The sequence below is a fragment of the Zosterops lateralis genome (genome assembly GCF_965231275.1).
Source record: "Zosterops lateralis genome assembly, chromosome: 16".
In the NCBI taxonomy this organism is placed as follows: Eukaryota; Metazoa; Chordata; class Aves; order Passeriformes; family Zosteropidae; genus Zosterops; species Zosterops lateralis.
The window spans coordinates 1,025,989-1,050,882 of record NC_139776.1 but is presented as its reverse complement, the minus strand read 5'-3'; the positions used below and the strand labels follow the sequence as shown (position 1 = coordinate 1,050,882).

The 24,894-nt window shown below is 48.5% G+C and overlaps 2 protein-coding genes across 9 annotated transcripts in view; one reads left to right on the top strand and one right to left on the bottom strand.

The window, feature by feature from the left end:
- Positions 1-13,012, top strand: part of RIPOR3 (RIPOR family member 3) — a 43,297-nt gene extending 30,285 nt beyond the window's left edge. For all 8 annotated transcript variants that reach the window (XM_083873362.1, XM_083873358.1, XM_083873359.1 and 5 more), the window contains 11 exons: positions 4,423-4,552; positions 5,298-5,810; positions 7,116-7,252; positions 7,489-7,621; positions 8,080-8,188; positions 8,791-8,955; positions 9,150-9,308; positions 10,298-10,506; positions 11,042-11,125; positions 11,246-11,336; positions 12,108-13,012. In XM_083873362.1, the coding sequence (XP_083729488.1) occupies positions 4,423-4,552; positions 5,298-5,810; positions 7,116-7,252; positions 7,489-7,621; positions 8,080-8,188; positions 8,791-8,955; positions 9,150-9,308; positions 10,298-10,506; positions 11,042-11,125; positions 11,246-11,336; positions 12,108-12,205 (1,828 nt within the window). In that variant the 3' untranslated portion in view covers positions 12,206-13,012. The remainder of the gene's footprint in view (positions 1-4,422; positions 4,553-5,297; positions 5,811-7,115; positions 7,253-7,488; positions 7,622-8,079; positions 8,189-8,790; positions 8,956-9,149; positions 9,309-10,297; positions 10,507-11,041; positions 11,126-11,245; positions 11,337-12,107) is intronic.
- A 2,863-nt stretch (positions 13,013-15,875) lies between these two features.
- PTPN1 (protein tyrosine phosphatase non-receptor type 1) overlaps positions 15,876-24,894 on the bottom strand; it is a 30,770-nt gene continuing 21,751 nt past the window's right edge. Inside the window, exons 2-9 of the mRNA XM_083873108.1 lie at positions 24,728-24,818; positions 23,152-23,252; positions 21,847-21,945; positions 20,534-20,671; positions 19,632-19,841; positions 18,158-18,319; positions 17,315-17,550; positions 15,876-16,549 (exon numbers count right to left, since the gene is read on the bottom strand). Coding sequence (XP_083729234.1) covers positions 16,345-16,549; positions 17,315-17,550; positions 18,158-18,319; positions 19,632-19,841; positions 20,534-20,671; positions 21,847-21,945; positions 23,152-23,252; positions 24,728-24,818 — 1,242 coding nt within the window. The 3' untranslated portion in view covers positions 15,876-16,344. The remainder of the gene's footprint in view (positions 16,550-17,314; positions 17,551-18,157; positions 18,320-19,631; positions 19,842-20,533; positions 20,672-21,846; positions 21,946-23,151; positions 23,253-24,727; positions 24,819-24,894) is intronic.

Genomic DNA, 24,894 nt, shown 5'->3' with positions numbered 1-24,894 from the left:
AACCCTCGAGCTGAAGTTTTAGGGCAGTCATTGTTCCCCAGATATGATCTCTGTGAAAAAGCAGCTTTCTCAAAGCCTTGGCCCCTCTGTCTGTGCCCTGTGAGGAGTTGTGGGCACGAGGCTGTTTGTGCACTCCAGGGAAGCTGCTTGTACAGATGGATTTTTAAATAGCTGAGCACTGCCACGGTGCCTGTGATTTGTTATATCCTTTTACACTTTAAATCTGTAATTGGGGTTTTGTAGTGGACTAGTGCTGTAGTTAAAAGTGATTTCTCACTGCTGTGGATGGTGCCCTGGCACTTCTCCCTCCTCCCAGACTCACCAGCACAGGGTTTTGAGGTGGTTCTGTGATTTCTGCTTTATGGCACTGCTGTCTCACACAGAGAGATCCACCTGTAACAAATCAAGGCTTTTTAAGCTGTGTCCATTTGCCATTTTTCAGGATCACTCCAGCCCCTGGGTGAGGAGCCCAGTGAGGCAGGGGACACTGCACAGGTCCCTCTGCCCTGGCTCTCTGCAGCCTGGGCTTCCCTGAATTCCCCTGAGTGCCAGGAATTCCCTGTTCAGGCTCTCACCAGGACAATCAGCAGCAGCTCTGGTTCCATTGCTGGGGCAGGAAACTCTTCCCTGCTCCAATGCCATTTTCTGAGTGTCCCCTGCGTGTGCTTTGCTGCTTGACTCTTGTCCCTGCAGCTGGGCTGGAAAAGGTGTCCCAGCCACAGCATCTAAAAATTCTTTTCAAACACAGATTGCTTGAAGTCAGTCAGAAATAAACTCACCTGGGCAGAGTTTTCCTGCCCCTGTTTTTGTGGTGCTTTTTCCTCCCAAGATCTGACATTGGCCACAGAATGTGGAGTTTATGGTGTGGCAGAAATCACTTCTGCCCTCTCCCTGTGGCCCCCAGCAGTGGCAGTGACAGGCAGAGCCCTTCATTCCCCTGCTGAATCTCCTCCTTTCCTGTCCCCACTGTCAGGAATTCCAGAATCCACCATGCACACGAGCTGCTCTTGCAAAAGAACTGGGTGAGGAAAACCCCCCTCCTGTCCTGGGCTCTTACACAGCTCCTCAGAGCCTGAATCTCCACAGAAACTTTGAATTTGGGGCAAAACTTTCCAGCAAACTCCCCTGGCAGTGGTGCTGGCCCTGTGGCTGTGGGGTCCAGCTCAGAGAGCAGCTCTGGGCTGGCAGGAGGAGCAGCCCCTGGGGTTTGGGGCAGCCTCACACAGCCCCTGGAGCTGGCAGAGCTGATGGTGACTCATTTTCTTTGGGAGTTAATCCCCCTTTGGAGCTCCTCAGCTCCAGGCTCGGTGTCTCTGCTGTGTTTAAGTTTCCTGAGATGTGCTGGGATCCCACCAAGTGGATTCTCCAGGGCTGTTGTGTGCAGAGCTGGCCTCTCCTCTGCTCCCTGCAGTGTTTGCTGGGGCTGTTTACAGAACAGAGGAGCTGTGTGGTGATAATAACTCAGAGACTTTCTGTTTCCAGAGGCAGAGCACTCATCAGAACAGCTGCTTTTCCCTCTGATTTAACAATAACTAACCAAACCCATCTGATTTACCCGAAGTTCCCTGAGAGAGAGGCAAGCTCTCAGTCTAGACCTGCTTTGTGAGGGATCCAAATGTAGGTCTCTCTTCTGCTTCTAAATGTATATTTTCTTTAAATAGGCCTCTGCTCTCCTGGGCTCAAACAAAAGTGCCTTCAGCTCCTTTATAGATGGTGCCATGAGGAGTGTGAATGAGCCTGGGGCCGTTGCAGAGCAGTTTTGTTGGCCAGTTTGGCAAAAGGCTTTGGGTTTTCTGCCAACCCAAACAGCAGTCTGAGTTCTGTGTCTCACATGCAGGATAAAGGGGGAGCTGTATTCTCTTCTCAGAGCTCCAGTAGTGCCCTGCCTCGGCATCCAGGGCAGGACCCAGTCAGAACCACTCTGGTGACAGCTTTGGGCAGGGCTGGCCTGGCTCACAGGGGCTCCTGGAGCAGGAGGACAAAACCTAAAGGGAGAGAGCAAAAAAGGAAAATCTGGCTTTTATTTTGGGGGCCATACCTGGTGCCAGCCCAGCTCTTAGAGCTGCAGGCTGAGGTGGGGAGGCAGATCCTCCTGCAGGAGCCTCAGGCAGTGATCCCTGGGCTCTCACAGCTGGATAAACCTGGGGGCTGGAAAGGGTGAGTGGGACCCAATAACCTCCCCCTCTGCCAAATCCCATGGGCATTTCCCCTGGGCTCAAAAGGAGAAAGAAAAATCCCATTATTACCAGTGAGTCCAGTCCACTTGAGTGGAATTGGCTTTTTTTGGGGGTATGAATGTAATCCTGGATTCACAGGCTGAGCAGTGGGATTCAGGCAGGGAATTCTGTCCACTTCTCTTCTTTGGGAATATTGAATCCATGGATTGGCTGGACAGGAGGGGAGTGACTGGGGCACAGAATGGAGACAGAAAAGATCATCAGGCTAGTGGGTCACTTTAGGCTTTTTTTTATTTTCAAATAGAGTTTTTCAGTCCTGAAAAGCTGCTGCTGGCTAATCCTGTGCAGGCATGTGGATGTTGGCTGGGAGATGTGGACAGGAAATGTGGAGCCACAATTTCTCTCAGTTCAGCCACAGCCACCCCCCATCACAGTTTTTGCTCCACAGTTTAAGGTTAAACAATGACATTCCTGCACGGGTTTTACCTATGCAGAGGGTTTTAGGTCAATGATTTCAGGAAGTGACTGGACAAACTGAGGAAAAGGCAGTGACAATTCAAGACAATAGTGTCTGTCTGCAGAGTCTGCCATGGGTTATTGCCTCAGGGTGCAGCCTGTGTGTGAGGAAAGCCCTCTCCATCCTCTCCTCTGCTGCCCTGGAACATCCCTGCTGGCTCTGTCTGTGTCAGAGTGTGCTGGGAGAGGTGGATCCATGGTCCCAGTGAGGGGGTTTGTTTGCTGGGGGGAGATGATGGATGGTGCCCGAGGAGCTCAGAGCCAGCAGAAGCTCCAGAACAGACTCTGTTCCTGCTGTGTCCCCCCTCCTCTGCTCTCTCCTTGCAGGACCAGGAGCTTGTGCTTGTCTGAAGAGCTGCATCCTGCTGGAGGCTTTGGGGAATTGTCAAAGGGGCAAAGCAGATTTTGTTTGTTCCCATTCCTTTCCTAGAAGTGTCATTTTGCATTACTGCACCACGGCATCAAAAGCTAAAAAGGAAAAATCTGAGGAATGGATGCCTGTGACTTTTGCTGAGAGTGCCACTGGTGGGAGTAATTTGCTCCCATCAGTAAACACAGCAGGCTTTGGCTAAAAGGCTCCTGCTGTCAGAATCCCGGGTTATTCCTGCCCATGAGTCAGTGCAGATGGTTGTTGTGGCTGTGATGGAGCCCAGCTGGGTGTCACTGCCTCCCTCAGCCCATCAAGCCGGGCTGGGGCAGCCCTCAGAGCATCTCTGTGCTCAGGAAAAACAGAGTTCACTGCAGAGCTGTCCCTGGGCAAGCCAGACAGGGCTGGGACTCTGCTTTTGCTGGAGAACAGAAGTTAATTTCCCTGCCATTGATTAGTCCTCATTATCACTTGGATCTCCAGCTGAATTCAGCTGATTTCATCCTGCTCTTTGCTGCTTCTATTCAATCCCTGAGGCTGCAGGTTTGTTGCAAAAAAAATTCATTTTTTTTTTTCCCAAAGTGGAAAAACAAACTTTTGGTGCCACAAGGCACCTCAGCAGGCAACAAAAAGTAACACAGAGAGAAACCAAACTTGCTTCACTTAACTCAAAATGTGTTTTCCATCTCCTGGTCAGCCAGAGCTGCATCCCAGGGGATCATTCAGGAGACTTTCCTCAGACTCTTTTGCAGAGGAGTGGAGAAGTGAGTGGCTGAGATGAAGTGGTTAATTAGGGAATCTTTGGAGCAGCACTTGACAAAGCCTTGCAGAGCACAGCCCGTGTCCCCCGGGGCTGTGACTGCCCCATCCCTGCCCGTGTGAACCACAGAACCTGCCAAGAAGTGCTGCACAGGCTTCCCCTGCCAGCCAGAGGAGCTGCTTATTAATAGGTGAAGGATAATGAGGGGGTTTATTGGTTTTTCCAGGTGCTGTGTGCTCTCTGCAGGAGGGAAATTGGCAGCTCTCCTTCATTACATGTGTTGTGTTTCCTTCCTCTGTGTTCTGTGTCCCTGCCTGGGCCAGCACCAGGGGCAGAACAGAACTCTGCAGCCTTTGGGACCTCTGGGCTCCTCTTCCAAAGCCTCTGGCACAGGTTTCTGTCTAAAGGTGTTGAGAATTCGGTGTAAAACCCGCAGCCTTTCTGCCTGGGGCTTTCCCTGCTGGAGCAATCAAAGGCACTGACTACAGGCAGTTTCTGTTTGATTTTATTCTGTGTTTTGCTGATTAAACATCCCTGTTCAACCCCACCACACCTCAGTGCTGTCTCTGACACTTGGGTTTGACCTTTGTTTTCTGCTGCAGCCCCTTTGACACCGAGAACCTGTTCCTGTCCCCTGGGAGCACTGCCAAGTTCTCTGTGGGCAGCAGGAAGAGCTCCCTGTACAACTGGACCCCCCCAAACACCCCCAGCTTCAGGGAGAGATATTACCTGGTGAGTACAGGGAGGGGAAAGGCAGAGCACAGGCTTTGGGCTGGGTCAGACTGGCCAGGGCACAGTCAGCAGTGTGGAAACAGCACTCTGGCACCTTATTTTAGGTTTATTTTTATTATAATTTATTTCTTATTTATTTATTTATCAAGCTTATTATTTCATTATTTATTTATTATCATTTTATTATTTATTTTATTTATTTTATTACTTATTTTATTTACTTATTTTTCATTGTTTTATTTTTTATTTTATTTATTATTTTATTATTTCATTTATTTTTTATTTTTAATTATTTTATTATTTTTTTATTTATTGCAGTTTATTTTGGGGGCTTTGTTAAATTTTTTTTTCTTTTAGCTGTATTCTTTTGAGTTCAAATTTTAGATTTTGTACAGCATTTAAAAAAACCCAAAAAAACAAAAAAAAAAAAAAAAAAAACCACCCCAACCCCCCCAAAAAAACAAAAAAAAACCCCAAAAAACCCAAAAAACCCAAACAAACAAACAAAAACCCAACCCCTTCCCCCCCAAAAAAATAAACAAAAACAAAAAACCCAAAACAAAACAAAAAAAAGAAACAAACAAAAAAAAAGGAGCAAAACTGATTTCAGCCCCTGGGAGGGTCGGAGTTTCGGGGTGTGGGTGTTTGCTGTGGTTCAAATCAAACCGGCAGCCGGGGAATCCCTGTCCCGGTGTGTCTGGGCTCTGACCGGCCCTGTCTGTCCGTCTGTCCGTCCGTCCCGCAGCCCCGGCCCGGCCCGGGCGAGGCCGAGCCCCGTCCCCCGAGCATCCTGAGCTACCTGGCCAACTGCGACTTCGCCGTCCCCGCGAGGAGCAAAGCCCCGAACCCCGCCGAGAGCAGCGAGGGGGACTCGTTCAGCTCCGAGGAGCCGCAGAAAGGGGCGGGATCCCGGAGCCCCAGCCCGGAGCCCCCGGGGATGGGCCCTGAGGGGCCGCGGCCTCTCCCGGCCCACAGCACCCTGGACATCCTGAGGAAAACTCCGTGTGCGGAGGGGTTCCCCAGCCCCGCCGCCTGTCCCGGCCGGCACAGAGACACCTCGGGCTCCTTTAGGCAGCCCCGGCACCGCCGGCAGGCCGAGCAGGAGAGCAGCGGCCCCAGGAGCTGGAGCGAGCCCCGGGCACAGCCCATGGACGGGGCCCTGCGGGACCTGCTCGCCCTGCTGGGATCCCCCGGGGCCGGGACGGCACCGCTGGGCAAACTGCAGGGACAGGTGTCGTCCCTGAGGGACAAATTGAAGGTACAGGCCGGGTTTTGCTCTCGGGGGGCGATGTGGGGGTCTCTGGGGGTCTCTGGCAGCCCCGGGGGAGCTCCGGGCCCGCTCTGGGCTCCGCTCCGGCCGCTGCTGCCGACGGGGCTCCGACCCAGGGAGGGAGTTTGGCCGCCAGAGGTCAGGGCGGGCCCGGGAAGGGAGCGGGGATGGGGAAAGGAGCAAGGGGAGGAAACAGGGATGGAGCGGGGATGGGGAAGGAAGAAGGGATGGAAAGAGGATGGGAAAGAAACCAGGCATTGAAAGAGGGTGGGGAAGGAACCAAGAAGGGAACCAGGGATGGAGAGAGGATAGGGAAGGAAGCAGGGAAGGAGAAGAGGGGATGGGGAAGGAACCAGGGATGGAGAGAGGATGGGGAAAGAACCAGGCAAGAAACCAGGGATGGAGCGGAGGTGGGAAAGGAACAAGGGAAGGAGCAGAGATGGAGAGAGGATGGGGAAGAAACCAGGGATGGAGACAGGATGGGGAAGGAAGCAAGGAAGGAGAGAGCATGGGGAAGGAACAAGGGGAGGAACCATGGATGGAGCAGGGATAGGGAAGGAATCGGGGAAGGAGCTCCAGGCTGAGCAGAACCCAGGCTCTGTGTCTGCCCCTCAGCCTTTGGCCTGGCTCTGACTCTGGGGCTGTTTTTCCAGCCTGGTGTAGCTGGGGGTGGCCTCAGCAGCCCAGCAAACCCCCTGTCCCCAGGGCTCCCTGCCAGGTCACCGTGCTGGGCTCTCCCTTTCCCCACAGCAAAGCCCTGGGGAGGGGCAGCAGGGGCTGCAGGGCAGGTTTGGGAGCCGGGACAGGGCTGGGGATGGAGCCAGGCTGGAGTCAGAACTGCTGACAACACAACTGCCCTGAGCTCCTGCTGCAGTGAAACCCCTGGAAAAACAGAGTTTAAAACCCAGACCAAGTACCCTCAGTGCAGCCTTTCCACAGGGGACAAAGGTGGTGGCCCCAGGAAATTCACCTTTGATGTGGAGCTCTTGGGTGCTGCCCCCCAAGGCTGGTGCTTTGAGCTCTGAAACAGGGAATGGGTGAAAACTCTGTTGGTGACAGAGATTTATCAGCTCTCACCAGCCTTAGCAGGCATGGAGATACAGGGGGATCCACAGAGATTAAAATATTGAATTTAATTAGCAACATCATTTAGAGGTCAGAGTGCTGCACCAAGAGCAGACTTCCCTGAGGTGTTAAGAAAGAAATCAGAAAAGGAAAGTGATTTATTATTACAGCAGAGAACAACTGCAAAATGTACAAATAACAGTATTTCTGCCTCTATTTCATCAACAGCTGAAGACACTCCCCAAACATTCCTCCATGGAGAGTTTGATGGTGGAGACAGTGCTGGAGAGTTTTGATTTCCTGAACACCGACTGCAGTGCTGACGAGCTGTCCCTGTTTGGGAGCATCAGGACAGGCAGTGTCAGGTTTGTGCTGCAGCTCCTGGTGAGAACAGCCAAAGGGGGACAGGGAAACAGCTGGGGGGGTCAAAGCCAGGGCAGAAATCTCTCCCCGTGGGTTTAGAGAGTGTTGTAAAGGCAATTGAAGAAAATTCTACTTTCTGTTCAATGCCACCTGGTTTCTTTTCACATCTCCCTGTTGAGAATCTTCAATTCTATTTAGTGATGAGGCTTCTAACTCTTTTTTCCCCTCATCTCACCAGCACATACAATGGCAACGGGCTCCAGTCCCTGAGCTGTGACAGCAGAGCAGAGGCACAAGATGTCACCACTGGGGATGACAACCTGGACACGCTGCTGATAACACACCTGAGGCTGTGCAAAGGTCTCCTGCAGGTACAGGGCAGCCTGGGGGTTTCCAGGGCATTGTTGATTCTGATTACAGGAGGGTTTGATTTGTTTTGTTTGTTTTATAACAGCACAGAGGCTCAGAATGGAAATGGGGTGCATTAATGCAGTACACGTGTGTCCACACAAAATTCTGCTGCCTCTCCTCAGCCCCTGGGGTTTGCTGCAGCTCTAAGCTATGTCTCTGTGCCCAAAGCAGGCTGCAAATGCACAGGATTGCCTTGGGAAATGTTTAATGTGGGAAAAACTGCCTTGGGAAATGTTTAATGAGAGAAAAACTGCTACAGCAGGGAGCAGTGTTGTGTCTGATAGGCAAAGAGCCTTCTGAGAGCAGAGGGCTTTTCTCTCTTGTCTTCAAAGTTGGAGTCTAAGGAACAAATCCTCATTTCTCTGGGGTTTGATCCTGCCCTTGTTTCAGCTCCTGAGTTCTGTCTGTTGCCTTTCAGAAACTGAGGACACCAAACGTGGCCCAGGTGGTCCAGGAGAGCATCTTGGAGGAGGTGTCAGAGCAGACACGAGTCCTGGGGGATGTCCTGGACCTGTCTGTTGACAAAAGTGAGTCCCTGCCTCACTGCAAGGCTGAGCCTCCCCAGAGCCTGGGCTTTCATTTAAATCCCTTGCAAACACATTAAACCAGCTCTTTTAGTGGATTCTTAGGGAAAACAAGGCTCATTCTTTGGTCCATTTTTTCTTCCTTAATAAAATCCTCTTTTACACCTGTGTTTTTCCTCGGTGAGGGAACAGCCCAAATTCTGTGCCCACTATGCCAGAACAGTTTGGTGGGCTCAGAATTCTGCCTCAGGTCTTCCCACCACTAAATTCTTCCATTGGCTGCTGGACATGACAAAATGAATAAAGCGCAATGAGAGGCAGAATGTTCTTCTGGAACTGGCTCAGTGCTGGGGTGAAGGGAGCAATGAGAAGAGGCAGAAAAGCTGCTGGTGGCAGTTCAGGGGCTCAGCCCAAGCTTGGGGAGGTCAGTGCTTGCAGGTGTGAACATTTGAGCAGCAAATGTCCCATTTATAACAAAACCATCCCCAATGCAAATACAATTTAATGCTGCCCCATGTCCAGACAGGCCAATCTGCTGCCTGATTTCTCATGTGAAATCCCAAATCTGCCAGAGCTCGCTGACTCTTTAAAACGTTGGGTTTCAGTTATTCAGAAGACTAAGAAGAAGAAGCAATACCTGAAGATCTGGAGCGACCTGGCAGAGCCTGGCAGCAGCATCCTGGTGACCTCTGCAGAAAGGTTCCGCCACGCCCTGAAATACACGATGATGCTCAAGGTGAAGGAGAAGTACCCCAGCCACCTGGAGACAGGTACAGAGCACCAGGCCACGCTGATTTCACTTCAGTGCAGGGCTGAAAATTATCCCTGGGCATTTAAAAACAACCGCAAATTATCCCAGTGCATTTAAAAAAACCCCAAAGCCAAACCTCTGGTTGCTGTCAGCACCTTCCACATCACCAACCTGCTGTTTTCTGTGTGTCTTCCTCCTTTCTGTTCCCTGCAGTGCTGCAGAGGCTGCTGGAGCAGATCCTCACCTGCGAGGGGCTCCTCCCCTCCCCACACCTGCAGACGGAGCCGGTGACTTTATTCCAGTTCTATCGTTACCTGGAGAGGCACCACATCAGCAGCCTGGAGAAACACCTGGCAAAGCTGGCCAAGGAAGGTGAGGGCAGAGCTGGGCTCCTCCTGCTGCAGACACAGCTCCAGGGCAGGAAACAGCCCAGCCCCTGCACTGACAAACTTGTTTCCATTTTTATTCCTCTTATGACCGCGGGGTTTTAATCAGGACAGGAAAAGAGTGCTTGACTCCCATAGCTGAGTGTGTGCAAACAAACCCCCTGTGAAGGGTGGGCTTAAGTGCCCTGAAAAGTGGGGTTTGGATATTCTGAAGCTGCAGCAGACACAAGGAGCAGCCCCCAGCCGATCCCAAGGACTGAGTGCAGTCTGTGCCTTGGGGTCACTGCTATAGCTGGACTCGGGCACAGAAAAGAGCAATAAAGTTGCCTGCTGAGGTTACTGAGGTGCGTTTTGTAGCCTGAGGAAGCCACTGCCTCACTGGAGTCCTGTCCAACGTGTGAAAGCACTTCAGAACTTTCTCTGTATTGGAAAATAATTATTTAAAAATTAGTGCTGGTATTGGCAGCATCTCCAGGCTCGTGTTGATGCAGAGGACTCGTGGAGGGGGCTGAGACCTCGAGCATTGCCCTGCTGTCCCAGCCCGGGGACAGTGACAGGGACAGGGGACAAGGCAGGGGGGCAGAGGGCTGGTCCTGCTCTGCTCCTGCCCTGCTCGGGCTGTCCCCGGCCGGGAGAGGAGCCGAGGGCACCGGGCTGGGGGTCCCTGTGTGTCCCCCGGGGTCTGTGTAGGGGCTCTGTGTGTCTCCCGGGGGGTGTCCGTGTGTCCCTGGGGTCTGTGTAGGGTCTGTGTGTCCCCCGGGGAGGTTCTGTATGTCCCGGGGGGTCTCTGTGTGTCCCCGAGGTCTGTGTAGGGTTCGTGTGTGTCCCTGGGGTGTCATGTGTTCCGGGGGGTCTCTGTGTGTCCCTGGGGTCTGTGTAGGGACTCTGTGTGTCCCCCGGGGGTGTCTGTGTGTCCCAGGCTCTGTGTCCCCGGTGTCTGTGTGTCCCCGGGCTGAGGCCGGTCCTTGCCCGCAGTGATGCTGATCGAGGAGCTGCAGTGCCCCGGGAGGCTGAAGACGCTGAAGAAGCTGAAGGGGAAGAGGCTGAACCGGCTGCAGCCGCTGCCGCGGACGCTCCGGCTGCTCGGGCTGCTGCAGCTGGACGAGAATCACCGAGTGAGCAAAGCGGCCACCGCCTGCCTGGCCCGGGCCGGCGGCAGCGGCTGCGGCCACCTGCGGCCACGGGTGAGCGGGGACAGGGGGACACTGGGGAGCCTGGGGGACAGCGGGACACTGGGGAGCCTGGGGGACAGCGGGACACTGGGGAGCTGGGGACAGGGGGGACCCTGGGGAGCTTGGGGGACAGTGGAGGGACACTGGGGAGCTTGGGGGACAGTGAGGGGACACCAGGGATCAGGGGACAGCAGGACATTGGGAAGAGGAGGTACACTGGAGAGCTTGGGGGACAGTGGGGGGACACCAGGGACAGTGGGGGGACACTGGGGAGCTGGGGGACAGCATGGAGCCGAGGGACAGGACAGCAGGGAGCTCAGGGACAGCCGGGAGTTCAGGGAGCAGGGCACAGCAGGGGGACTCCGAGGAGCTTCCCCAGCACTGCCCTGCTTTCCTCACCTTGTTCCAGCTGGGAACGAGCCCCTAAACACAGCATTGCTCAGGGGATTTGTCTCTGCCTTGTTCCATTTCACGGGGGTTAAACCCCTCCTGTCACTTGGGTTCACACTTCTGAATTTCCTTTTTATCTCCCTCTGTCTCCATCCAGGCTGTGCTGTTTTACACCGATGCTTTATCCAGCTGTGACACGAGGCTGCAGCAGGCTGCGTGTCTGGCTCTGAAGAACCTCAGGGTGAGCCCTCCCAGCCCTGCCTGCCCCGAGGGTGGATGTGGAGGGTTGTGTTTGCCCTGTGAAAATGCCCACCGGGCTGCTGAGAAGCTGCTGAGGCAAGTTCTTCTTTTCTCCAAACAGGCTGTGGAGAGCATCGAGCAGGTCGCCCACCTGTGCCAGTCTGAGACAGAGGAAGTCAGGAATGCAGCCAGGGAAACCACCCTGTCCTTTGGTAAGTGAGGCTTTTGTAACAGCTTTTATTTCAAACGGTCTGAGAGGATGGTGTGAAGTAGTGCAGGACCAGGAGGGGCCTCAAGTTCAGCCTGAACACATCCAGGACAACGGAAATATTTCATGAGCAGCTGTTTCATACCAGGAAGATAAACTTCACATCACACGTAACAGCCAAGGGCCCCTGATGGAGTTTATAGAGCCAGACCAAGGAGATCCTGAAGGATTAAGTGCTTTAGGAACCACTGAACCTTTAGAAAAGCTCACAGATAAAGACTGATGGTTTTATGCTGGCTCATTACTTGTTACTTCACTGGAATCCAAGCAGACTGACAGTGGAGGTGACCTGATAGAACATCAGTGCTCCCCACCTCCTGCTGCCCAGTGTTTGTGCTTTTCCTGGGGGCTCAACAGCTGGAATGCAGCCAGAGCATGGCCAGGTCATGCAGGAGAGAACCATCTCCCTGTTCTGTTCTTCCAAAGCTCACTCTGAGCCAGGCTCAGTCCTGGGGATGTCCACAGAACACTCAGGCTCATGTGTGTGACAGGTTTTCCAGCTGTGCTGCTCCAAACTGTTACTCATTGAAGTCATTCCAGGAGGCCTGATTTTCCATGGTGGCTTCTAGCTGCTTTTGGAAAACTCTTCCCTGAGGGATGTGCTGGTCACTCTTGAGTCCTTCCTTCCACACAAGGCTGTGACAGGAGTGTCCCAGAGGGTTCCTCAGGGTGCTCCTGCCTGTCCCTCAGCAGGGGCTGTTTTCTCTCTCCACAGGGGAACGGGGCAGACAAGCCTTTGAGAAGATGGACAGGATCTGCTGTGAACTGAGAGAAACAGCTCAGGAGGCTGAGATTGAAATCACAGTGTTTTAGCAGTGGGCTGTGAGGAGTTGGACACCTGAGGGTTTGGTTTTGTGTGGTTTCCTTCTGTTCTGTCCCTCCTGCCCCAGGACAGGTTTATTTCCAAAGGGGACACTCTGTCATCTCCAGGATGCAGCTGGAATGTGTTTTCTCAGCCTCTCAGCACATGATGAAACACCAAGTGCTGCACAATGAAAACTGGCATCTCTCAATGTGGATCCAGGTCTCAACTGGAGTTAGGAATCTCCATCTTGCTGGAATTAGCTCCAACTCTGTCCAGTATGATCTGTTTTCCCAGGAAGTAATTTATTAATTTGGCATTCCCCAAGGAGAGAAATGATCACTCTCCCAGTCCATCAACTGCCCTGTCAGTAGAACAAATCCAGCACCATTCCTTGGTGGATTTCTTTGCTCAGGCAATTCAGCTGCAGAAGGAAAACCTGGTACTCCTTAAGTCACTTTCTTTAAAATTGTTGCAGCTCAGGCCAGGTCCAGCAGGGCCTGCCAGGCTCTGGAAGGGGAATGTGTGTGTGCCCAGCTGCAGGGGATTTGCCATGTGCAGGTCTGACTGAGGGGTGCACAGGTTTGTTTTTGGGAAATTCTGAATTTAGTCACAGACCAAGACTCGCCCTCCTCACCCAGCCCTGGCTGGCAGGGTGACCCTGGGGAGCAGCCTGGCTTCAGGTGCAATACTTGAAAGGGTTGGGCTTGTGTGTACATATTTATATATATATATATACACATAAAACTTTTCTATTTGGTATTTATTTGTTGGATTTCATACTGTTTTCTAAAGTTCTAATAAACCATTTGAGACAAGCTCCTGGGAGTGTTTCCTGCTGCTGTGGTGGCAGATCTGGGGACAGGTAAGAGGCACTAAACCCACTTTGGTGAACTCTCTCCTCCAGTTATAGGTTTCCTTAAAAAATATAAAGCAAAGGTAAGTACTGGAGTTCAAACAGCAGGAGGTGCAGCATCAGCGCCAGCAGAAACCAACCAGTGTGCCTGAGTTCCTGCACTTCTTACCTTAAAATTCAACTGTTCAATGTGAAAAAGCAGAAGAGGGAAAAGGAGGTGGAGGGAGAGATGGGGATCCTCTACTCTTTCACTGGAGGTCTGCCTCCAGGAAGTTCTTACAGAAACATTTAAATCCCTTTACTCTCCAAACCCTCCCAGTCTTCATGTGCACAGGGGTCAAGCAGGAGCCCAGGGATCCAGCCCAGAACCAATGACTCGTTCAAGGGAGTTCTTTAAAAAAAGTTTTATTGTTACAACTAAAATGAGAACTGAAAATTTTTATGGGAGATTGAAAAACTGTACAGTTGTACTCTAACCTGGGAGGCCCAGCAGCGGCTTACACAAAAGACAAGATACCTGAAACTGTATTATACCAAAACATTCAGCTTTTTTGTCGAGTTTTTTTACATTTATTTTTTTTTTTTATAAAAGTTTATTCTATGGCAATCTGTAAAAAAGAAAGACCTGATGAGTAAATATTTGCTTAAGGCAGATAGCAGAGCAGCTCACTAACTTTCTAACGAGTCTAACATGGATGTTTGTCCATTTCCAAGAACAGGTTACCCAACACCCCACTGTGCTACGGTATATACACCCCCCAACTACCACAGACAGTACAGGACAGCAAACAAAATGGGCACAGCTCAGGGCTCCCAGCCCTGCCCACACCTCCCTGGGCTCTGGGCACAGCCACTGTGACCCACAGAGCCAGGCCTGGGACACAGGGAACAAACAGGCACCAAGAGGATGCTCAAAGCTCTTCTGTCACCTGCAGGAAATCATTTGCAAGTGAATAATTCTGTATTCAAAGTACAGATCCTTTGTTTTCCTGCCATAGATAAGATTTAAAAGTCCCTCTTCTTGAGAACGTGGGTTTCTCCCCCTGGGTGTCCCAGTGCCAGGGGAGGGGTGGCAGGGCTGCCTGAGCTCTCTGGAATGTCTGTACTACACTCACTCAGCTGAAAGGAACATGCTACCACCGGGCACACGGAGCACACGGGATCCCACGGGGAGTCATGCCAAGGGTTAGGTGAGTACATGGGCTCTGATAAACACCAATCAGTCCAGTGCTGGACAGAGAGACTCAGCAACACCCCTCTGAACCACAGCCACTTAAGGATCGGGTCATGCAAATATCTTTTGGGCACATCAGGAAAGCAGGAGTATAAGTTCTGTCACCTTTCAAGCACGTGGTGTTTCAGACTTCACATGCACTTTAATACAAAGGGGTACAAATGGTGCCTCAGAGAACAGTGGGGACAAAGCAATCACAGAATGTATCTTAAATACACAGATGAGCCATTATATATTACCATTTTTCTATACTCATTTTTTTCCTGTTTCCAATAATATAACTAAATATTGACTGATTACAACATTCCTCCTTTCAAGTACTGGTCTGACCAACAGTCTCACACAGGTAAAGGATTGAGTCCCAGTACTACCTGAGGATTTATTATTGTACTCTTGAAAAGCCCTTGATGCAAAGCTTTACAAAACACAAAACAGAAGTAACTCCCACCCCCACCCACCCCTTCACCTACTCACCCACTGAAGGAAGAGCTACACCTACAGCCAGCTTGGCAAAAATAAATAGGGAGTGGAGGGGCTCCCCTGGGCTCCTCCACAGCCAGGGCTGCACTCAGGGTGGTTTAAGTGCTATAAATCCAGAAAGACTTTAGAAACAAAACAAATCTGTAACACTGCTGCAGATCAGCTGTCATGGGGCAGGTTCAATCACCAACAGCTCCCAGGAGTGAGTTTGCTCCTGCCCTCTGCACCATGACACAAGCAAAGCGACCTTTGCTATTATTGTTTAAACTATTAATAATTTGGTATTATTGGAGGAACAGCACTGGTGCAACGCTGCCTTCCAGTGCCAGTCCTCCCCACACAGCCCAACCTCCCCCAGCAGCATTTCACCCCTGAGCCCTGGTGCTGTGGGGCTGAGCCAGGGCTGGGATCTCTGCTGTGAGCACAGCAGGACACACCACGCTGCCATCACCAGGGCTTCAACACAGCACAGGGGGTTTGTTCAGAGCCCTGGCTCCTGCTGGCCTGTTCCTGGCTCAGGGAAGCTGCCCCAGAGCAGGGATTGCTCTGGATCTCCCCAACCCTTCCCTCAGCAGGGCCTGAGGGAGCAGCTGCAGAGTGAAACTGCATTTTACATTCCAAATGCTGAGGTTTGAGGACTGGTCCTTCCACGGGCACGGCCCCACTGCTGGTGGACATGGTTTGGTTGAATCTCCCTTCTCCTGTTTCTCTCCCTCCCCTCGACCTCTCCCAACCCAGAATATAAAAGTAAAAACAGCTTTAGAAAGGATGGTGCAATGTAAAGAGGCATATGTGCAAGTAGAGTGCAACAAAAGTCAATGAGGAGATACACTTAGTAAAGAAAAAAAAAAAAAGAAAAAAAAAAATCCAAGAGCTGGACATGTTGGGATACCCTGAGCAAATGCAGAAGCCTGGTTCTATCAACACAAGTAAAACAATCAGCTCTTTAAGAACATTTTTGCCAAGATTAAATATATCAATACCACAGGCACTGCCCACAACTCAGTCTTTAAAGATGAAGCAAATTTAAAAAAAAGACAAAAAACAAACCAAAAACCAACCACAAACACACCTCCCCTTCCAAAAGTTTACATTCTTCAGGTATGTGGGTTTCTTTTTCTTTTTTTTTCGGGAACTTGTCAATGTAAGTCATGTATTTGGTTACAACACTTGGAGAGTACAAGCAAGTTTCACTTGTGCCTAGTTTTTCTGAAACAAAAGAAAATGAACTGGCTTTTTTTTAAAAAAGGCTAAAAACAACAATGTGTTGTAATTCTATTATTCAGTTAAAAAAAAAAAAAGGAAAAAAACAAAAGAAAAAAAAAAGGAAAAACAGACTATTTGGCATTTTCTCTGCTTACTCCTGAATATTTTCAAGGCCCTGAGAATTACAAATACTATGTTCTTGGGACCACAGGGCTGGATAAAAACCCTAGTGCATCGATTCTCTCATTAAGCCCTACCCAAAGTTCTGGCCTTTTCCCCCTAAAATCTACCTGCTCTGAGCCAAGGCTGCCCTGCCTGGAGGGGCCCCAGGAGCCGAGCTCGGGCCGGGAGCGGCGCTCCCTCGGGGCCACGGGTCAGTGGAAACACACCCTGTAGCAGAGATAAGCTCCTGCCGTGAGGAAAGTGAACATGCAGATATTCACTAGGAAGGGTTTCCAAGTGGCCACCACGTTCTCGTCCTCCTCCTCGGGGTTCTCCTTCGGGGGCTCCTCCTTGCGGGGCGAGAGCCGCGCGTTCTCCCCGACCGTTCTCCTCCGCGCTTCAGTGTCGTGACTAGTGCTGGGGACACAGGGAGGGACAGTCAGGGTGGGGAGGAATGGATTGATCATGGAGGAGAGAGGCCGTGCAGCTGCTCCAAGAACACCACAGAGATGGGAATCTCTTGGAGCTGCAGCAGCCACCAAAGCAGAGCCTGTCTCCAGTTAGGACACAGCTGGCTGATCGACAGAGGTTTAGGAAGAGCTTGCGAGGATTTTGTGCCCTTTAAAGAATAAGCTTGAACCACCACCTGCTTTCATTGCTCATCACAAATCTGCACCAAGACAGGCAGTGAATGAACCCAGCTCACACCCACAGCTGGCTCAGGGGAATGCCAGAGCTCTGAACTCAAACACCTGCCCAGAAAGCCAGACAGGGATGGAATGGGGCTGCTCCTCCAGCCCTAAAAAACCCCCAAAGAGCATCTCAGGGTGGAACTGAGCATCTCCTCCCCTTGGTCACCCCCAGGGGTAATTAGAGCTTTACCTGTCTGTGCTCAGGGCGGGCAGTGAGGGCTGTACCTGTGTGTCCCCAGTTCCCAGGGGCAGTCAGATCTTTACCTGTCTGTCCCCAGGTCCCAGGGCAGTCAGATCTTTACCTGTGTGTCCCCAGTTCCCAGGGGCAGTCAGATCTTTACCTGTGTGTCCCCAGGTCCCAGGGCAGTCAGATCTTTACCTGTCTGTCCCCAGGTCCCAGGGCAGTCAGATCTTTACCTGTCTGTGCTCAGGGGGGGCAGTGAGGGCTGTACCTGTGTGTCCCCAGGTCCCAGGGGAATCAGATCTTTACCTGTCTGTGCTGGGGGCTGCAGCTGGCCGTGCTCTGCCATCAGGAGCTGCCTCCTCCACGCTGCTGAGGGAGGCCCTGAGCTCCTCCTCCCCTGCCTGGTGCTTGGGGGAGAACTCGGGGTGCTCGTGCATCCTCCCGTTGTGCAGCTCCGAGGTTCTCTTGGGGGGCCTGGGAGGGGGGGGCGTGTGCTCAGGGGGAGGCTCCAGGTCCTCGTTGGAGAGCTCCTTCCACTGCTCCTTCAGGGAAGGACAAGCCTTGTTAAGCTTTTCTCTTTATGGCAGAATCTTTATACTCTACTTTTTAATTTACTCTTAAAGTGGTTCTTCATTTGCATTGAAAAAAAAAAAAGAAAGAAAAACCAGACACAAGAACTCCAAGCCCAAGTTATATCCACTACAGAAAAAAACATACTGGCCATAAAAGCAAGAAATTCCAATCCGCTTCTAAAAAATGTAAGCAGCACAAAATAAAATCTATTTCGCTAGAGTTCTGCTTACCATAAAAAGCCTTGATGAATTTAATCCTGACACTTAAACTTCAGGCAGATTAGAAAACTTGTGCTGTCTGAAATGCCAAGGGAGGCTGATGCAGCAGCTCCACCCCAGTCACTGTGCAGGAAAGCACAGGAGGAAATAAATAAAATTATTTATTTCCAAATATTTATTTGGAAATAAATTAAATACAGCACTTTGGGTCGTGACAGATTGTAAAGCACTGTACCTAAAACCCCCATAATATAAACACGTGCTGAAGCTGAAACAAGCACCAAATTTGAAGCTTCTCTCCATCCTGTTCCTCCCACCCACTTGCTGCAGCTCCCCGGGAGCTGCCAGGAGCACTCACTTGCACTGAAGCATCTCCCATGATGAATTTTGCCCCTTCAATGACAGCCAGGTAGGAGAAGCGGAGCTGATCTGCAGTCTGGATCAGCCCCATCCTGAACTTCCTCATCTCCAGGAGAACCTGCTTGACGTCCACGGAAGAAGGATCTTTCCGTTTGTCCATCTGCGGATGGAAATGTGAAACGTGTTTTCTGCTCTGGTGAGATTCACTGCAGTGACTCATTCTGTGGTAGAGCCTTCACACCACCCTCCACATTGCACAGAGAACCAACTCACACACAATTGGTATCAGCAGCTCATTACTGGGTCTCCAAAAACACAGAGGGGAAAACGCTGGGCCTCAAAAATGCTGCTTTCCCTGAAGGCAAAGCCTGTCTTTGTGAATCACTCTGAAAACTGGAGACTTCTCTTCCCCAGACTCAAAATGGACTCTGAGGAACGAGGCATGCTTTGGAATACACTCCCAAAAGAGCAGAGTAAAACAGTGGCAACCCACAGGGAGCCTTTCCCAGCTCCTTTAAGGCTCCCCCAAAGCTCCCCAGTGTGGCAGAGCAGGTGTGATACAGGTCAGCATGTGGCAAAGTCTTACAAACTTGGTGCTAATGGATCAATCTCTGAGGGTCCAGCCTTTGCAGAGAAGTGACTAAAATTAATTAGCCAGACCACTCTTCAGAGGTGTTTTGTAAAGCAAAAGGTTTAATAAGGAAAAAAAAAAATAACAAATGTAACAGAAAACAAACGATAAGCCGCCTACAGGTGTCTGAGAAAACCTCTGACACTTTGCTAAAACACTCCAAAAAGCCTTTATTTCCTTTTGTGTTTCTCCCTAAATACTGAATGTTTTAGGAGGGACAATCTCTGGCTTGCAGACAACAGAGAGGGATACAGGGTTGGAAGAACAGTGACAAGGTCCAATAGATGGTTATTCCTTGACACTGAGCCAATCCCTGTCAGGACAGTATGGAATTCTGAGTGGTCAGAGCTGCATCTCAATCCAAAACTTGCCTCCTCATAGGTCTATATCCTTTCCAGAGAATTTTAAAGTCTTAGCAGGGAGATACTGTTTTCAGCCCATGACAGGAAGTTTCTGGGTTCTTTACCTTAAGGGGTGAGTCTTACACTTTTCCCTACATGGAAAATGTCACTATAGGACAGGAATGAACTACACTCACACAGTCAAAGCTGTCAGGGCAAAAATAGTGAAGTTCATTTTTTTACTTGGATTTATATACATTTTGGACAATGACCACGGATTGGAGGATGAGGCTGCCACCTCTCCAACCACACTGCTCAAACCAGAAGTCCATCAACTGTCCCTCTTCAACAGAGGAATGATAAACACGAACGACAGTTACAATAACCTCACTTTTCACGTAAAAATAGTAAAAAACTCCGCTACAAAAAGGCTGAAAAAGATCAGGGGTGACAGGAAAACACTTTCTGTGTGTGTGGGGTGCCCCAGAGGTGTCCCTTACCAGCAGCAGGCAGGTGTCCACCAGGCAGAAGGTGCCTGACCTCCCGATGCCGGCGCTGCAGTGCACCACGACCGGGCCGTGCCCGGGGCTCAGCGAGCCCGACTCGCGCACCTTGAACAGGAAATTCAGGAACGACGCCGGGGACTCCGGCACCCCAAAGTCTGGCCAGGTGGTGTAGTGAAAGTGCAGAATCTCTCGAGTTTCCTGACTCTGCAAAAACAGGGGGTTGGGAGCTCTTTTAGTTTGGGTACATCGCTCAGAAGGATGGAGAACAGCTGATTTAAATCCCAAGGACAAAGTTTGACCACTCTGATGGAGCTTTTATAGCTGCTTTTATAGCCAAGAAATTAATTACAGCTACTGGTCTGTTGTTGTGAAGGTCTCCACTAAGAGCAAAGGGAATTGGGCAAGTAAATTTACTTATTTAGAGTTTATTTATTAATTTACTTAACTAATTAATTATTTAAAACTTAATTAATTATTAAAAACACCAAAATATTAGACATTAGAAATATTTTAAAATAAAATAAAAAATAATATTATAATAATAATTATAAGAATAAATAAGATATAATATTATTATAATTATAAGAATAAATAATGATATAATAATATTATAATAGTAAAATTATAATAAATAATATTAATTAAAATAATTTATTAATTTACTTAATTGACTTATTTAGAGTTTAGTTATTTCACTACAGTTCAAAAGCTTCTGTCACTCTGGGTATGGGTCCCCAGGTACATCCCATAAATATCCAAGAGTTTCATTTCCACAATATCTCAAGCAGAATCATCAAATCCAGGACAATTCACGACCACCAACTTCGAGCTCTTGTTGGTGAGGAGATGAATTTCACCCCAAGGAGAACAAGGAGTGGATGAGATCTGGTACTCACGGTCAGGTTTTCCAATTCCAGCTGTCGTACTGTGTAGTAGGATTTTATATCTTCAGATATCAATGTTAGCTTCAAGTTTGTGTCTTCAAAAAACATTTCCTTCTCCTCCTTCCGTGGCCAGTACTGTGCACACTTTATCTAAAACCAAAATGACACAAATGTCGTTACCCACTTCTGACTGAATTGCAATTTTTTTATTAAGGTTTCCCAGAGACTGCTCCATGCCAAGGACTTTATTTATTGAGCCAACCAAATAGGAAAGCAGCACATTTTGAAGGAACTAAAATACTCATCAGCAGCACAAAAAGGAAAGTCTGCACCAGAGCTTCTGACAATGAAATGTGGGGATGCTGTGCCTGGGAGAGTTTATTTTGAAAGTACATCCTCTTGTTTATCAGGGTGTAGAACACAGAATTCTCTGCCTTTTTTTTTTTTGGATTTGTATTAATGTTAAATTTACAGCAATTGTCTTTGTGTCTAATTTCTCCACCAGTGTCTCTGCAAACAATATTTTGTTGTGCTCCACTCCGAGTCTCCCACTGCTGTTTGCTGAGGAGTGTAAGCACTGCCCTAAGGGATCACAGTAATTTGTTTTGTTCAAAACTACAGCAGTGCAGAGAGGGCTGGAAAGGAAGAAACTATTGAAAAATATGGTTACTGCATCTCTTTTGAAGATTAAATTTCACTTGTAGTACAAAACCCAGCAAAACAGTGAAAAACCCAGACTGCAGTTCATTAAAACACAGCTCACTGCCCAAGAATTTTCCTGATTATTGGGAATGTTTTCCTGATGATGCAAAAAGCATGTACCACCCAGTTATCACTGGTGGATACCCAAGACACTCACTGCCCTCCTCCAAAATGTCTTTATTACACTTTATTCTGTGCAGCAGTGACCCTGGAGGGGACAGTGTGCCTTGGGGGGCACTGCATGATCAGAGCTCAGGGTGTGATGGAAATCTGGAGCCTCAGAGCTCCTCTCTCTACTGCAGAGCCCTGAGAGGTGCAATCTGTGCACACTGAGAACTCCAGAGCCCCTGGTTAGCAGCAGACACTTCCATTTATGTGTGGATTTGTGTTTGTGTTTTATTTCAGCCAAATTCAGGAGAAATTAGGACCTACACTTACAAACGGAGTGATTTTCTGACTGCAGAAAGATCAGTTCACCAGGTATTTAATTCCAGGCACAATTTGTTAGACAAAACTACTCACAGTCATCCCATCCCATTCTTTGGGTTGGTTTTACTCGGGTTTTTTATTACAGGAAACCATAAATGTGATGAACACAGAGCTCGAGCTGGGTGAGTACTTACAGATCCCTTTTCCATCACTCTGTTCAACATGACAACGCCACGGCTTTTCTGTTCCCAAACCATCTCCCAAAAGTGACCACAAGTATTTGGCAAAGGTCCCTGCAGAGACAGAATCCCCAGAAATAAGCATTATTTTCTGTAAATGTCAGTGCATTCTTCCCCAGTAACAGTCCCTGCACAAGGCAATAGATTCAAACAAGTAACCAGCAACTTCTCATTTAAAACTGTTAAAAAAAAAAAAAAAATAAATGCAGTGAGACAGCTTGTAGTTCCATGTTATGAATTTACCCATGAAAGCATGGTTAACCTTTTCCCCCCATACATTAGAGGAAGAGAGACACAGTCCTCAGTGAGAGCAGAACTGGGAGTAAAAGTGCTGCATTTTCTTAGGAAAGGTATACAAAGGTCATGGGGAAATAAACCCCAGTGATTATAAGCAAAAATAACATCTGTGTCAAACTACCCTGCAGTCCTTTATCCTTATTGATGATACTTGAAAATTACTTGACTAAATGATAAACACCCAAATGACTGAAAGGATGCAAAATCAGTAACAAACTATTTGGTTTTCCAGAATCATCACAGATTTACTTTGGGGCTGAATGAAACGGTGACTCCTTTTAAAGACTATCTATTCCCAAAGTAGATTTCCTTATAATTTCCTATTTCTCCTATGAAGATATTGCTCTGAAATTTGTGTTTGATCCACTCCTGTGCTCAAAGAGAACAGCAGGTCTTCAGGAAGAATGACTGGATTTAAATGAAAACATTCAAAGGCATTAAATGTGGCTGAGGACAGTAACCAGTATCAGCCAGCTGCACATTTGACTATTCCACCCCTGTGATCCACACCCCTGCCCTGAGAAGGGCAATTGCACACTGCTCTGCCCAGTTCTTCCTCAGAAGATTTATCTTTATTCTTTAGAAACAGGAAGGAAGAGCTGTCACTTGAAAATATTAATCCCAGTCTACCTTTATCTAAAGTGTGGGAGGAAGGGGTAAAAATAAAAAAAAAGCCAAGATTAGAGATCAGGACAGTCTCCAGGGAAGTGAACATTTAGGACAAAACAAAGAGGCCTGGCACAGTTCTGGCTCTCAGAATAAGACAACAGGGTATGTGGGTACTTTTAAATTTGTTATACAGATAGGTGTGGAATTGGCAGAGTCAGGGAAAAGCAGTGACTGTTACACACACAGATGTTCCTATGCACTTCAGCAGCTTTACAATAAAGAAAACAAACAGAAAACCCACAAAAAACAACTCCAGCCACCATAAGATTTTTATTATCCACTGCCAGCAATTACCTGGGTAAGGATGTAGCTCCTTTGGGCCTCTTCCATTTTTATCAAACTAGCATTGATGTAGTCATTGTCACCTTGGTTTAGCTTAATTCGACTGTGATCAACTGCAGCACAATTAGAAAACAGTGGTTAATGAACGTGGAGCACAGCACAAGCCACATCAGATGGGGGGCCAGGCAGCTGAGGGGTCCTGGGGAAGGAAAAGCTCAGCCCCAGGCAGGGCACAGTCCTGGGGACTCCTGGGGCTGCAGGAACAGCAGAGCTGAGCTCAGCTCACACTGCACCTCCCAAGGACTGCAAGGGGGATGAGTTTGCGTCTGGAATAATCCCCACTGCAACCTGCAAACCAGATCACACTGACCCATTTATACAGTTATCAAGGTGCTGGTTTTAAATAAATCTAATTACACAACTCCTTATCTTTTCGGCTTAAACATTCAAATAGAGCTTGTTCAAGGTTGTTAAAGGTTTGTCTAAACATATATTGGGCAAAGAGGACAGAGACCTTTCATTCTTACTGACATTTAGCTGCCAGCCCAACCCAACCACCCTTTCAATGTACAGAAAAAAAATTATCAAAATTCAATAAATAATTTCAAATTAAAATTATTTGATCTTCTGTTAGTCACTTGCTTGACTTGAAAATAAGGAAACCAAACCACCAACTAAAAAAACCTCAATACACACAAGGGTTCCCACATTTTGCAAGAAAGCAAACAGACTGGGAAACAGGATTATCTAAAGGCAAGAAGGAATTTGCTACTCACAACCTCAAATATTAGAAATGCTTAGTAAAGCAAACTATGTGCAACATTTCTGTCCTGCTCCACTGCCCCAAAGGCTTGAGCAGAAGATCCTTTAAACATCGTATCTGACCAGATCCTTTAAATAATATATCTGATCAGATCCATTAAATATTATTTCTGACCAGATCCTTTAAATATTACATCTGACTAGATCCTTTAAACATCATATCTGACCAGATGCTTTAAATAATATATCTGACCAGAACCATTAAATATTGTATCTGACCAGATCCTTTACATATTACAACTGATCAGATCCATTAAATATTATTTCTGACCAGAATCATTAAATATTCTACCTGACCAGATCCATTAAATATTATAATTGACCAGATCCATCAAATATTGTATCTGACCAGATCCTTTAAATATTATTTCTGACCAGATCCATTAAATATTGTATCTGACCAAATCCATCAAATATTACATCTGACCAGATCCTTTGTGCTCTGCTAGGTAAGAACTGCACAGAAACCACTCCTGCAACTTTAGAAATGCTTTTCTAGCAGAAGAACTCAAAGGTAAAGCAAGTTTCTCTCTTCAGGTTTCTGCCCACAAATACAGACTCTGCTGTGTGCTGCTCTGCTGTCACCCTATGGATATTAAAGCATCCTGTGACAGCAATCTCACAAATAAATAAATCTAATAACACAGAGAGTTGTCTTGGATGCTTATCCACCTAACAGAATGCTGCCCTCACAAAGAACTTGGAGCTGTGAGAAGTCATTAGAGGTCAAGAGTCTTACAAACAATGGAAAAGAAAGTGAACTTACAGGGGCTGACATCTCTGTACCTATTTCTATTTTTGTTTCTGGGATGTTTGGCCACTTTACATGGAAAATCACTGGCTTCATGCCTGATGTCCTGAAACAAAAGAAAAAAGCCTGTTAGGTATGAATCCATCTAATTTCAAACCATTAACTATTTTAAGACAAATACC